This window comes from Piliocolobus tephrosceles, chromosome 1 (genome assembly GCF_002776525.5).
Source record: "Piliocolobus tephrosceles isolate RC106 chromosome 1, ASM277652v3, whole genome shotgun sequence".
Taxonomy (NCBI): Eukaryota; Metazoa; Chordata; class Mammalia; order Primates; family Cercopithecidae; genus Piliocolobus; species Piliocolobus tephrosceles.
Window position 1 is genome coordinate 89,455,720 of NC_045434.1, and position 13,864 is coordinate 89,469,583.

The following is a 13,864-nucleotide window of genomic DNA, read 5'->3' on the forward strand; positions in this document are numbered from 1 at the left end:
TTGAATAAGTAATGCATTTACATTCCACAAAATTCAGAAGAAACAAGGTTATTATAGTGAATAAATATTTCCTTCAAGGCAACCAGGGTTACCAGTTTCTTGTGAAAATTTTCACAAGATATTCTATAGTTAATGTGCGTATATGTGTAATATATAAAGTATATATATATATATACACACACACACACACACACATATATTTTGTTTAACCCAGTTGATAACATACGTACTGTTTTGCAACTTTCTTTGATACAGTCTGGAAATCTTTCCGTAGCAGCATATACATATCTGCCTCATAGTGATAGTTTCGTAGTGTGCCTGAGGGACATATGAAGATATATTTAACCAGTCCTTTAACATTTTATTGATATGCAAGGATACTTCATTTCCTTCTTGCATATCTGTATGATAAATACTTAGAAATGCAAGTGCCAAGTTAAAGAAGTGTGTGCATTGTTTTTTCATTTGGATAGATAAAATTTGGCAAATTCCCTTCCTCCCACAAAGATTTTTATAATTTTCATCCCACAAGCAATTTTTGAAAATGATTTTAGTTAGTATTACCAAATTGCCTTCCCTGGAAATTTTACCAATTTTGTCTCCCATCAGCAATGTATGAAAAGAACCTGTTTGATAGCACACTGGTGCTGTTAAACATCTTGATTTTTGACAATCTGATCGTGTAAATGCTATCTCATTGCAAGATAAAATTTCATTGCTCTTATAAGTAAAGTTGAGCATCTTTTAATATAGTTACATGGTAATTTTTTTGTAAATTCTGTTTTTATATTCTGTTCATATTTTTATTGGTTATAGGGTCATTTCTTAATATTTGCTGTTTGTATATAAGTTAAAAGTATTTTCCCCGCCAGGTGCGGTGGCGCACGCCTGTAATCCCAGCACTTTGGGAGGCTGAGGCAGGCTGATGACTTGAGGTCAGGAGTTCGAGACCAGCTGGCCAACATGGTGAAACTAGGTCTTTACTAAAAATACAAAACTTAGCCTGTTGTGGTGGCAAGCGCCTGCAATCCCAGCTACTTGGGAGGCTGAGGCAGGAAAATCGCTTGAACTGGCGAGGTGGCGGTTGCAGTGAGCCTAGATTGCCACTGCACTCCAAGCTGGGTGACAGAGCGAGACTCGCTCTCAAAAAAAAAAAGTCCCTTTTCCCAGTTTGTTCTATGTATATTGCTTATACATAGAACAAGTATTTTCCGTTTTCCCAGTTTGTTCTATGTATATTGTATATTTTGAGGCTGGTTTCCAACTCCTGACGTCAGGTGATCAGCCTGCCTCAGCCTCCCAAAGTGCTAGGATTACAGGCCTGAGCCCCTGCCCTCAGCCTGTTTATGATTATTCTTTGCAAAATTTAAACATTTTTATGTAATTGAATTTATCAGTATTTTATTTGATAATTTCTGGGTTTCTTTCTTTCTTTTTTTGAGACAGAGTCTCATTCTGTTACCCAGGCCAGAGTATAGTGGCGTGATCTCAGCCTACTGTAACCTCTGCTTCCCAGGTTCAAGAGATTCTTGTGCTTCAGCCTCCTGAGTAGCTGGGATTACAGGCATGTACCACCACACCTGGGTAATTTTTATATTTTTAGCAGACTCAGAGTTTTGCCATGTTGGCCAGACTGGTCTCAAACTCCTGACCTCAAGTGATCCACCCGCCTTGGCCTCCCAAAGTATTGGGATTACAGGCGTGAGCCACTGCGCCTGGCCAACTTCTGTGTTTCATATAATTTTTAGAAAAGTCTCCCACTACTTAAGATTATTCTTAAAGCTCCTATGTTTTTTGAAAAGTACTTTGATAGTGTCTTTGTATATGTAAATATTTGATTCACCTGGAATTTATTTTGGTGTAAAGGTGTGAGATAGAGATCCAACTTTGTTCTGTTTTTTCCAAATCCTTCTTATTGAATAACTCATGTTTTCTCCATTGTTTTTGAATGCCACCTTTATAATACCACATTGCCATATGTATTTGGGTCTATTTCTGGATTTTTTTCATTTCATTCCATTGATCATTTAAAAATTTTTTAAATTGTGTACATTTTTTACCAGAATTTTAAAAATTAATTTATGATATACATGCAGAAAAATGCACAAATGACAAGTATATATCTTGATGAATTTTCACAAATGAAATACATTTGTGTAACCAGCAGCAAATCAAGAAACAGAACATTACTAGTGCCCCAGAAGCCACTTTGTGTTCCCTCGCAGTCACTGCTCTTCTCAAGGACAACCACTCTTCTGACTCCTGATATCATAAACTAATTTTGCCTGTTCTTGCTTTTTATGTAAAGAGAATCACAGTATCTACTCTTTTGTGTCTGGCTTCCTTTATTCAAATTATTTCTGTGAGATTCAGTCATCCCGTGTATAGTTTTAGTCCCTTCATTTTGACTACTGTATAGTATAATATTGTGGGGCTATATTGAACCATAATTTACTTTTCTATTCTGTTATTGTTATTTTGACTGGAATCACATATTTTTAGATTATATAAAGGAGAACGTATGATATAGAGTCTTCCTATACATTTAAGTCATTGGTGCCCCATCAGTAGAATTTTAGTTTTCATTATGTAGAATTTACATACTTCTTGTTAAAATTATTCCTAGGTATTTGAGTGCCTTGATTGCCATAGCTATTTTTACTTTAAAAAGGACAAAATGGTAGTTCAAATCCAAGGAAGAATGTGTCCAGTGTTTATATAAAAATACATGCCTACTTTATGGGTCCATCTTCTAGCTCCAGTGAAGGTGGGATGGGCAAAAAACAGGAAATGAAGTCCGAAAACGGGGTTACAGTTTATAGATAAACCACAAGAGGAATTTATTTCTTTTTTAAGACAGAGTCTTGCTCTGTTGCCCAGGCTTGAGGCAATGGCATGGTCTCTACTCATGCAACCTCCACCTCCCAGGCTCAAGCGATCCTCCTGCCTCAGCCTCCCAAGTAGCTGAGACTACAGACATGCACCACCACGCCCGGCTAACTTTTGTCTTAGTAGAGATGGGGTTTCACCATGTTGCCCAGTGTGGTCTCCAGCTCCTGGGCTCAAGGCATCTGCCTGCCTTAGCCTCCCAAAGTGCTGGAATTACAGGAGTGAGCCAGTGTGCTCAGCCTCAAAGGAGGAATTTCTTAATCAGAGTAGTGAAAAACCAGGTGGCATCACTTTTTTCTGGAATTTTTTTTTTTTTTTTTTCTTTGAGATGGAGTCTCACTCTATCATCCAGGCTGGAGTGCAGTGGCACGATCTTGGCTCACTGCAACCTCTGCCTCCCAGGTTCAAGTGATCTTCCTGTCTCAGCCTCCCCAGTAGCTGGGATTATAGGTGCACACCACCACACCTGGCTAATTTTTGTATTTTTAGTAGAGATGGTGTCTCACCATGTTGCCCAGGCTGATTTTGAACTCCTGACCTCAGGTGATACACCTGCCTCAGCATCCCAAAGTGCTGGGATTACAGGTGTGAGCCACCATGATCTTATTTTTAAATAAAATTTATTTTATCTTATTAAAAATAAGATTGAATTCTAACTTGCTGGGTAGGGAGGTTGGGGAGCAGAAGAAATAACTTTGAGTGAGCTGATGCCAAACTTACCCTCAAGTCACTGTACATTTGGGATTTGTCATCTCATTTCTCCTCTCAGATCCCAAATCAGGATTGAAAGATTGAATTGTGAGATGCTGGGATTGAGTGAACTGTAATTTCTTTATTCACATCTCCAGTCCTAAGAGTCTATTCTCTTTCCCTGAATGGTGTTCTGAACAGGCTGTGGGAGGCATTAGGTGGAGTGAGTTAAGATAAGGTCTGGGTTGCCCAGAGGGTTCAGCGAACAGGTGTTCCCTTTAATAAACGGAAGCAGGAAAGTAGATCTTAGCTAGGGATCTGGGCAGTGAGGGGGGCTCTCAAATACAAGGAGCCTGGCTCCGGAGCCTTGGCTGCCCACAGAGTTCCCTCCCCGTACAACATACGAATGATCCATTCAAGTGCCGTTCAGCCATTTGAGTCTGAAAAACAGCACTCATCTCTCCTATTGCCCATCGTAGGAGTCACCCCCCTCCTCCCCACTTAAGCCTCTTAACCAGAAAGCAGTGACTGGGAGCATGAGCCTCAGTGTCCTCACTTATGCTGGTGCTACTATTCAGTCTTTAGACCAGATTGAATTGTGGCAGATGCCTTAGGAGAGAATTCTCCTCAGCCTCTCTGACCACCACCAACCAGCTCTATCTTCCTACTTAATTCCCCTTATGAACAATTTGGAGGAACAGGACCCAGGAGTCCCTGGTTTCAGATGCTCTCCAGCCTGAGTCACCACTGTACTGACTTCTTAAAGCAAGAGTTCCACCCAAAGTCTCCCTCAGATGGGTGCTGGTGGGAGAAGGGGACAGGGGTGGAGAGAATGCTGGAGCATTTTTGTGTGTTTTCTTGCTGGGCTCATTCTAATACCTGCTCTTACCTGTGCTAACATCCACTTTGAACTGTAGTCCTTCTCAGCCTTTTCTCTTTGCCTCTACTGGACCCTGGGGAGCAAAGGTGGCCTGAGGCCTCAGAGTTTCCCCTGCAACCTGTGGCATCTTATAGCAGAATTTCTTAATCTATATTCTGTGGAGTCTGTGATAGCTTCAGAATAACTGGACAATTTACAAACATTTTTGTTCATGCTTACATCAGGAATTCTCAGAGGGGTCTGTGACTCAAAAAAGTTGAGGATCATTGCTTAGCTGGGCTCTCATCTCCTGAATCAGGGATCCAGCACAGCACAGGAAATAGAAATCGGAAATAGAGAAAGGTTGTATCGGGGACCGAAATGTGGAGTGCTGAGATGGTGCCACAGTATCTTTGGGTCCAGAGTTCTCGCTCAGCTTAGGTGAGACCATGTCTGAGACGGAAGAGAGAGAGGTGGAAGGAGGGCAGGATGGAATACCTTTTACCCTCAGAAAGGTTCTGTCAAGCAGGGGTGGGCAGAAAGTAGGCAGAGTCAAATTCTTCTCCAATCTGAAATAGCTCACAGATTGTTCCACCAATCTGTGCAACCTCTCTCTAACCTCAGAGGTTGTTGAGGTTAGAACTCAGAAAAGAACTAGGAAATCTGAGGCCTCCATTTCAGAGAATCCTTTGCTGGAAGCCGGGCATTTCACTGCAGTCCATTTGCTCCCTGGAATTTCTGCTCCTTTCTACCAGTCCCTGAGGCAAAGGCTGTAAGGGCATTCGGAGAGAGGAAAGAGTGAAAACAAAGAAAAACCCCAACCTCCTGAATCAGGTGCATTCGAGTTAATGAAGAAGGTGAGGACCAATAACTGAGCCCAGTCTCCCCCTGAAAGTTCAGAGTGGATGGGTTGGAAAATTTCCCCTTTCTTACAGGTCATGTCCTGCAACTGAAAGGCCCTGGGAGAGAGAGCCATGAGGGCGTGGCAGTGAGGATGGCAGTGTGGTGGAAAGGGGGAGTTTTCAGTCTGACAGCCATGAGCTCAAATAGCTAGTTACTATTTACTAACTAGCTCTGCGTGCTTGAGCACTTACTCTATTTGACCTTTAGTTTCCTCAGCTAAGATGCCTCCCTACTTTATAGGGTTGATGTAAGGATTAAATAAGAAAAAATATATAAAGCCACTGACATAGAATAGGCCCTCAATAAATGTTATGTTCTTCTTTTTGAACTGCTGTCCCACCCTGGGCAGAACCTCCATTAGATTGTCCCCATGATGTGGCACCATACATCCCTGCACATGGTCCACAAAACTTCTGCACACAACACCCACTCATGTCCTTGGCTGCATTTGCATACTCATCAGCACACACACAGCAGCCTGTGCTGTCACAGCTGAGCTGAGGGCAGTCTTCCCAACAGGTAAGATGAGGGACTGGCACGCTAACGCTTGGACAAGCTGTGGAAGTACTCATCATAGTAAGCTTGTTACATGAATGTGATTCACCCCTCAAAAGTATTCTGGAAAAGCTGTGAAAGGAGACAAAGGGGCTGTGGTGGGACTAACTCCATAGGCATTTCCTTGAGATTAAATATTTTCTTGAGGGATACTTTGTCCACCCACCACTACCAAGGAGACCTTAGTCTATGCCCCAGGTCGTGATGTCCGAAGCTCTGCTGTCCAATATGGTAGCCATTGGCCACATGTGGCTATTGAAGCTTGTAAAGGTAGGTGGTACAGCTGAGGAATGGAATTTTAAATTTATTTAATTTTAATTTAAAATTTAAAACATTTGATTCAGTTATCAGAAAATGTTTTATGTTTGAAAAAACTTAGATGTGTGAATCTACTTTCTCAACAGTGACCTGTATGAAATCTAAATATAGATTTCTCTGGTGAAAATTTAGTAACTGAATTGCAATGTTGAGATGTACTATAAGTGTAAAAAATACATGGATTTTAAAGACCTAATATGAAAAAATGTTAAATATTTTATGATTGATTTTTGTATTGATAATATATTGAAATGATAATAGTTTGGGTATATTGTGTTAAATAAAATAAGTATTAAAATTAAATGTATCTGTTTCATTTTGATTTTTTAATGTAGTAGCTACTAGAAAATTTGAAATTACATATGTGACTTAGATTCTATGTCTGTTGGGTAGCTCTGTTCTGGAGTCTTTGAGACTTCAGAGACTTTGGGCAGCAGCATGTCCCAGCACCAGACAGTCATCTGTTCCCCACTGCGTCAGGGGCTTCCCAGAGAAGATTTCTCTGAACAGCATTGCTGCTTCCGCATTGCAGAGAGGGCAACTAGAGTTAGAACCTTCAGCGTCTGACTCCCAAGTCCCAACCTAATAAGCTGCTGGTGGAAGGTTATGGAAAGGAGGGGGAGGGCTGTGCCCCGGGAAATCTATCTGGTACGTTATACACTAAAGAAGGGGAAGTTGCTGGGATGCTAATTGAGTTGTGTGTGCGTGGTGGCTGGGGAGGTTGCAGGCTCAGGGAAACTCATTTCTCAAGCAGGTCAGTTTCTCCAGCCTCACTCTCCTGTCTGCCTGGTTCTCACATTCACCTCTGATCCTACCCCCATATTCCTATCTCTGCCCCACTAAAGAGCGGCCTGCCTGTGAAGTCCAGCTTCACCTCCTCAGTCGTGCTGAGTGTCTCACCTGTCAGGCAGTTTGAGCTGGGAATCTTCTAATGAGTGGAGTCTCCTCAGAGCAAGGACAACAGCGGCAGGAATCAACTAGAAAGCTCACAATGCTTGCATCTGGTTTGGTGTAGTGATGGGTGGGAGGAAACTAAGGACGCTGGGCAGATGCTGCTGCGGAGAAAGGCTCCCTGGGGCCACGTGATTCTTCCCTTCTCAGTCCCTCCTCCCACTGCTCTCCTTTCCCTGTCACTCCTCCCTTCCAGTCATGCTGAGGCTGTTGCTCTGTACCTTAAGCTTCCAGCATCTCTACTTCTTTTTGGGCTCTGCTTTGCCCTCTGTTTGAAGCACAGTCAGTGGTTCTCAGCAGTTTCACCTCCCACTCCACCTCCCCATCTGGGGGTCTCTGTAAATCAGTGACCTCTACCCAGAGACAGCTTCCCACTGGGGCTGCACTAATCACAGAACCAGAGGAAGCTGCAGAAGGATGGTGGAAATTAACTAGGCAGGCAGTTACTGCTGCTCTCCCTTCCTTCCAGTTCTCACTACGGCCTGCTGTGCCCTCCTCCCTGTTCCTCCAAGCCTAGTCTCTGCAGTGTCCTGGGTCTCTCTCCTTTGACAACTGCGGATTCTTGCGTTTGTTAGTCATTATCTTGGAGTTCTGACTTTTCCCCAAGGGCACTAGGGATCTGTGACACAAAAGTGATGGGAGCTCCCATGGAGAAATGGGAAAGAGGGGCAGCAGCTGGGTGTCTCAGGTGGAATTTCTATGTAGGGATCCCCTGGAAGGTGGAGGATCGCTCCTTCTCCAGTTCCAGAGATGGGGAGTGAAAAGGAAAGGATTGAGGCTGAAACCAGGGCTAGGAGTGCTGATCCCTCCAGGCATGGGGGTGGGGGTGAAGGGGGGTGAGGAGAGTGGAGGTGGGAGGGGCACTCCTTACCCTGTTTGTCAGGCAGGTCAGATGGAGGCAAGGCCATTGGGACACATGATCAATGGGCAAGCAGAAAGAGAAGGAGCGGGGAGATATAACAGAAATGAGGGTCGGAAATAGACTGAAATAAAGAAAACTCCAGATATGACATTTAGCTCTGGCTGCTACTGTTGTGGCCCTTTGACAGCAGGTTTAATGATCTGGCAGGCAGAAGAAGGTGGTAGAGGCTCATGCAAACACAGTGCAGTGTGTGGTCTGTCCTCCCCATCCCACACTCTGTCCCCATCCTCTTCTCTGTGGCTTGAGGGTCCTTTGCTCTTAATCCTGTACCTAGGGATAGGGTTGGGGTGGGGAGCAGAAAAGAAAGGGACTCTGCCAGGTTGACAAACAGAGACTCCAAGGAGCAAGTGGCACTTCCCAGCCCCACCTCTGAAATAATCTCATAGTTGTGGTTGGCAATTGGTTATTAAAGGATATAGGCGTGTGTGAAGAAAGCCTAGTGGTTAAACTAGCTGACTAGAGCTTTATGTTTCCTGTTCGGTGTGTGGAGGGGACGAAGGGAGGGCTGGACTAACGACGGGGTCTGTATCTGCAGCTCCCTGGGACCCTCAGAGAAGAAATGACAATGCTATTGTCAGACTGGAAAAGCTCAGGAAGCAGACTCTCTGGCAGGAGGCATCACTAGTTGCTGGCACAACGCAGGCTGGCGGTGTGGGAGAGCGGTGCTGCTCAGGACCAGGTTCTGGTTCAAGCAGCCTTGGTTCTGTCTTCCCCTTTGGTATCTGAAGCAGACTTGGTGGGTTCCCCGCTGGGGAAGGAAAGGTCAGAAGAGCTTGGCAGTGACCCGGTTACCCCCAGAGTTTCTATCCCCAGAGGGCCGAGGTGCCACAAAGTCAAAGGTCATGTGATGTTTGACCCGACCTTTGCCCTTGCTCCAAAGGGCAATCAGGCCAAAGCAGAGGGTTACTGAGGTGAGGAAGGGGAGGAAGCCGACTGCCAGCACCATGGCCACACCTCTGCTATCCAGAAAAAAAGGCCCTGGGATCCCTGGCACGGTGATGTTGGGGTCAGAAAGTGTGCCGTTTGGTGGTTCCACCTGGATGACTTCCAGCCAGGTCCTCAGGGAGTCATTCCCAGCAACATTGCTGACCACACAGACATAGGCCCCTCTGTCCCGTAGCTGCACTGAGCGGATCTCCAGTGTCCCATCCTCTAGGACCCTTACTCTCCCAGCCCTGCCCAGCCAAGCCCCATGAGGCCTCATCCAGGAGATGGTGGGGGCTGGGTCTCCATCTCCAGAGCAGGAGAAAACTGCATGCCCGCCCTCCTCTGCAATGACCCATCGAGGCCCCGACTTTCGGATCAGGGCTGGTTTGCAGGTGAAGTGCCCCGGAGGCAGTATGTCTGAAAACTCCCTCAGGCTCTTCCCCTGGACATGCTGGGGGCCAGCACAGGCAGGGGGGGACGTGCCAAAGTCCAGTCGGCGGCGGAGCCGGAGCAGCCAGAGGAGGCGGCAGTCACAGGTTAGGGGGTTGCCAGATAGCCTCAGGGTGACCAGTTTGTCTGGGGAAGGGAAGGCTGTTTCCTCTAGTGTCTGAAGGGCGTTATCTGCCACATCCAGGAGGTGGAAGGCAGTCAAGCCATGGAAGGCATGGGCAGCAATGGAAGTGAGGCATGCCCCCGACAGGCGTAGCTCCTGGAGCCGCACCAGGGGGCTGAGCCTTCGGGCTGGGATGGCTGAGATGGGATTCTGAGACAGATCCAGGACCCTGAGAAAGCTCAGGTGGTGTAGTGCTTGGAAGGGCACAGAGCTCAGGTTGCAGCGGGTGATGGCCAGGCTACTGAGATTAAGCCCAATGAGGCTCCCAGGGTCCAGAGCCTCCAGAGATGGCCAGTGGTGGATCTCCAGCTCCTTGAGCTGCCCCAGCCCCCGCAGGGCCCCAGCCGGCAGCCTCCCAATATCCAGTTCTCGAAGCCTTAGGGCCACTAGTGCTGGGAGACGGGCGAGGGCTAGGCCAGGCACTGTGCTGAGGTTGCAGCGCTCCAGGGTGAGGGTGCTCAGCTTGGCCAGCCCTGCAAAGGCCCCCGGAGCCACAAATACCAGGTGGTTATCCCCAACCTCCAGCTTCTGGAGGCTGCCTAGCTCCCCAAAAGCTCCATCTAGGAAGAGGACAATTTGGTTGAGGCGGAGGTCCAGCAGGGTCAGGGCAGAGAGGCCTGAGAAGACCCCAGGCCCCATGATTCTGAGCCGATTGCCCTGCAGCCTCAGGGTGAGTAGGCTTTGTAGGCCGTGGAAGGCCCCGGGCTCAAGGGTGGAGAGCTGGTTGTAGCTGAGGTCCAATTCCTGGAGCAGGCTCAGGCGGGAGAGCATTCCCCGCTGGAGTCCCCACAGGCGATTCCCGCTCAGGTCCAGGAGCTCAGTGTCCACTGGGAGTCCTCCAGGTACAGCCTCCAGTTGCCTGTGGCCACAGAGCACAGCCTGGGGCTGGGAGGTGCAGTCACACACAGCAGGGCAGCTGCCACCACTCCCTCCAGGTAGGAGGAGGAGGAAAAGGAGTGGGGGCCATGGGGGCCAGGCTTGCTTTGGAGCTGTGGCCGCATCCATTCCCTCTTCAGTCCTGGAACAGATGATGACATGACCCTTTTTGGAAAGTGGCTTCAGATGATGGTGACCCTGGATTCCTGGCCCTTCTTAGAGGGGAGAGAAATTGAGCTATCTGTCTCAGCATTGCCAACAAGTAGGGCACAGAACCAGGAAGAACTATTGTGTGCCACCTCCCTGGGGCTTCCTGGAGCTTCTCTTTGGGGAATCTCTGCTTTCCTCCCTCTTCCAGCCCTGGATAACCAGCCAAGTGCTTACTGGCTCATGGAACCCTAGCCAAGCCTGATTTCTGTGGGGGAAAGACTTATGGGAATGGGGCAGGGAACAGCAGGGAGGTAACTAAGTCTTTCTGACCTAGTTGGGGTTTCCCGATGTCTCTGAGATCCAGGAGTATCTCAGGTCCCTTCTCCCTGATATCTACTCTCTCCAAGCTCTGCTCTGTCCCTCTCTGCTCGCCCTTATTCTTTCATGTTATGTACCCACAGCTTTGCCTAAGGCTCAGGGAGATCACGTCCTTGGCCCAGAGTTCCCTGTCCTGACTGGAGAGGTCCTCACCTTGACTAGCTCACCCAAGGCTGGGAAACATGCAGGCCTCAGCTCCACCCCCATGCTGAGCCCTTCTCCAGCCTGGCCCAGGGCCTGAGCCCTGGACTAGCAAGATCCAATCTCCCCAAAATGCCTGTGTGGACAACGGCCAAGCTGTACATTAGCTGTGGCATAGGATGCAGGGGGCACTTGACTGGGAAGCTGGGAATCCCCTGCAAGAGCCCAAGGGCAAGTGCTTCTCCACTACAGATGAAGCTGGGGTGTGTGAGAGACCCAAAGGATGCCCAGGTTTTGAGTTCTGTTGCTTGGTCTTCAGTCTTGGGCTTCCCTCATATCCCTCCTTAATGGTGTTTGAATTCTGGTCCAGTGTGTGGATCTGAGGGAGAGCTCTTGTCCCTTTTGGCCTGAGCTGCCTGAGAAATTCCCAAGAGACAGATTGTGAACCAGGGAGCATAGATAAGTGAGGAGAGACAGCATCTGACAGAGCGCTGTAGGGTGGGGAGGAAGGGAGCCCTCGGTTGGCACAGCAGATATCTGGGCACAGGCAGCATGTAGAACCTTTAGACTTATATAGTTGGTTTCTGGGTACCAGGGTCTGGGAACTCTCAGGAAGATGGTGACTACAATGGCTGAGGTGACAGAGGAGAAGGGGCCCTCTAGGTGGTGAGGGCCCCTGACTCACCCTGTTCGATGTCAACTGGGACCCCAAGGGAGGGGAAGTACTGGAATTGGCAAGGGATGTCTACAGAGATAGGAGCAAAATCCCACGGATGCTCTCTCAGAGAAAGGGTGTCTGAGTCTCTCCTGAGCAGCAATCCTGATCACCTTTGGGCTTGAGGGCTTCAGGCTCTCTGAGCTCTACAGGGTCAGCTTTCTACTACATGCCCTATTTTTTCTCATGTGGAACTTAGGAGAGGCAGTTTAAGAGACGGTCATTTCTTCCCCTTTCCTTCCCACTCTCCACCCCCTGGAAGGATCATTCTAGTGGCTATCCTACAGCCACTTCAGAGGACTGTCCTAGTTGGAAAACTAAAGAAAGAGACCAAAAGAGCAGAGGGATGCCGAAAACTGGTCTGAGGCTTGGGGATGAGAAAGAATAACGTGGGGCAAAGACTGCAGAGCAGACTCCTCTTGCCCCATCCTGACCTAACAGGTCTCTGTGGCATGCCCGGAGCTCTCCTGGGAAAGATGGCTCAGCCTCCCTTGTTCTCCCTGGGCTTGTTCTGGGAAGTCCACCTGACAGCTAGCTCTTCATCACTACTGCTGCAGTTCCTGCCCATCCTCTGCTCTGCATTCAGCAAAAGTGCAGTGAAGCGTGTAACCCAGCTTTCTTCCTTCCTGCTCCGGTGAGTTTCCCCTGAGTCCCAAAGCCTGCTGGGCCAGGGGCTGAGGGAGCTGGAGCAACCTATTTTATTTCTAAGGTGGCTAATTTAATCACAAACTTCCCTTGCCAACCTCCATGGCTGCAGGACCGGCTTCCGGCCACTTTGCAGGAAGAGAGATGTCAGAACCACTTTTTTGTCCCTTCAGTGGGGTGGGGACATCACCAAGACATGACTCTTGAGGGCATCACCCCCTCAAGGGTAGGGAGCTTTCTTCTTGTCTTTATGTGGCAGTCCAGAGACACTTTTGAACCTGGGTATCCTGTATCCTCTTTAAAGCATACCTCACTGACCAATGGGAACTGTGTGGGGAGAGGGTTCCTGGGGGAAATGTTTCTGGAAGATCCACACTGGTTGTGGAGAAAAAGCCTTCCAGAGGAAGGGGAGCACTGGGGAGATGGAAGGGAGGTCTCCTTGGAGCCCTTCCACTCAGGGGTACTTGGGATATTTGAGTTTCCCCCTCAAAGTCCCATGGGGCCAGGATTAATTGTTGACAGGGTGGGGGCCCAAACCCTCTTGCCTTGAGGGGCACACTAGTCTGGCCTGTCTCTGAGAATGTTATGGAAAAGGGCAGCTGCATCTTCGGGACAGAGAGTGCGGGCACTTACCGGAGAAGCTGGAAGGTGGCATCAAGTTTGGCACTGCATCTGTCCAGCGCTGGGGGCCCTGTCCCATTCGAGCTGCACCTCAGGCCCCTGCACCTTCCCCGTGTGCCTCAACCCCCGCTGCCTGGCTGCCCGGCTGCCGCCTGCCGCCGCTGCTGCTGCTGTTGCTGCTGCGGCCGCTGCTGCCAAGACTGAGGTGGAGAAAAGAGCCAGAAAGCATTTCTCCTTTTTTTTTTTTTTTTTTTTTCCTCTCTCTCTCTTTTTAAACCAGGCAAGAATGAGTCTGCAGCAACCCTGTTGGTGCAAAATAAATAAATAAAGCAACCAGGGAGGGCTGCAGCAAGCACCACTACAGGCTGGCGAGTGACAGGGGAGGGAGCCAGGAGGGAGGCTCTGGTGCCAGGGAGGGGTCATGCAATAGCAAGAGCAGCAGGCTCTAGAGGATCTCTCTGACATCCTGATTCCCCCACAGGGGAGCTCGGGCCAGCCACCTTCCAGAGGATTGTCTTTTGGTCTCCCAGATGTGGAGCAATTCTATACAACCTCTAAATCTAAACGTTCCCTGTGGGTATCATTTATGGGAAGTTCTCAGTCTAGAGCATCTCCCGCGGAGCTCAGTTTGAGGCTCCAATAGTGGGGGTTCCTGAGGATTCATTCACAGTCCTCACTGAGGGACTGCTCCACCTGGGAGAAACTGCATGG

General features: G+C 48.3%; 1 protein-coding gene across 1 annotated transcript; it reads right to left on the minus strand.

The window, feature by feature from the left end:
* Positions 1-8,177: 8,177 nt before the first annotated feature.
* On the minus strand, positions 8,178-13,355 carry LINGO4 (leucine rich repeat and Ig domain containing 4). Its single transcript, XM_023213745.2, has 2 exons — positions 13,166-13,355; positions 8,178-10,645 (listed from the first exon to the last, which is right to left on the minus strand). Exon 2 carries the CDS (start codon positions 10,630-10,632, stop codon positions 8,851-8,853), a length of 1,782 nt encoding a protein of 593 aa, XP_023069513.1. The 5' UTR covers positions 10,633-10,645; positions 13,166-13,355; the 3' UTR covers positions 8,178-8,850.
* Positions 13,356-13,864: the final 509 nt, after the last annotated feature.

Coding starts and splice junctions, on each gene's coding strand:
- LINGO4 (XM_023213745.2), bottom strand. CDS start 10,632: ATGGATGCGGCCACAGCTCCAAAGCAAGCCTGGCCCCCATGGCCCCCA.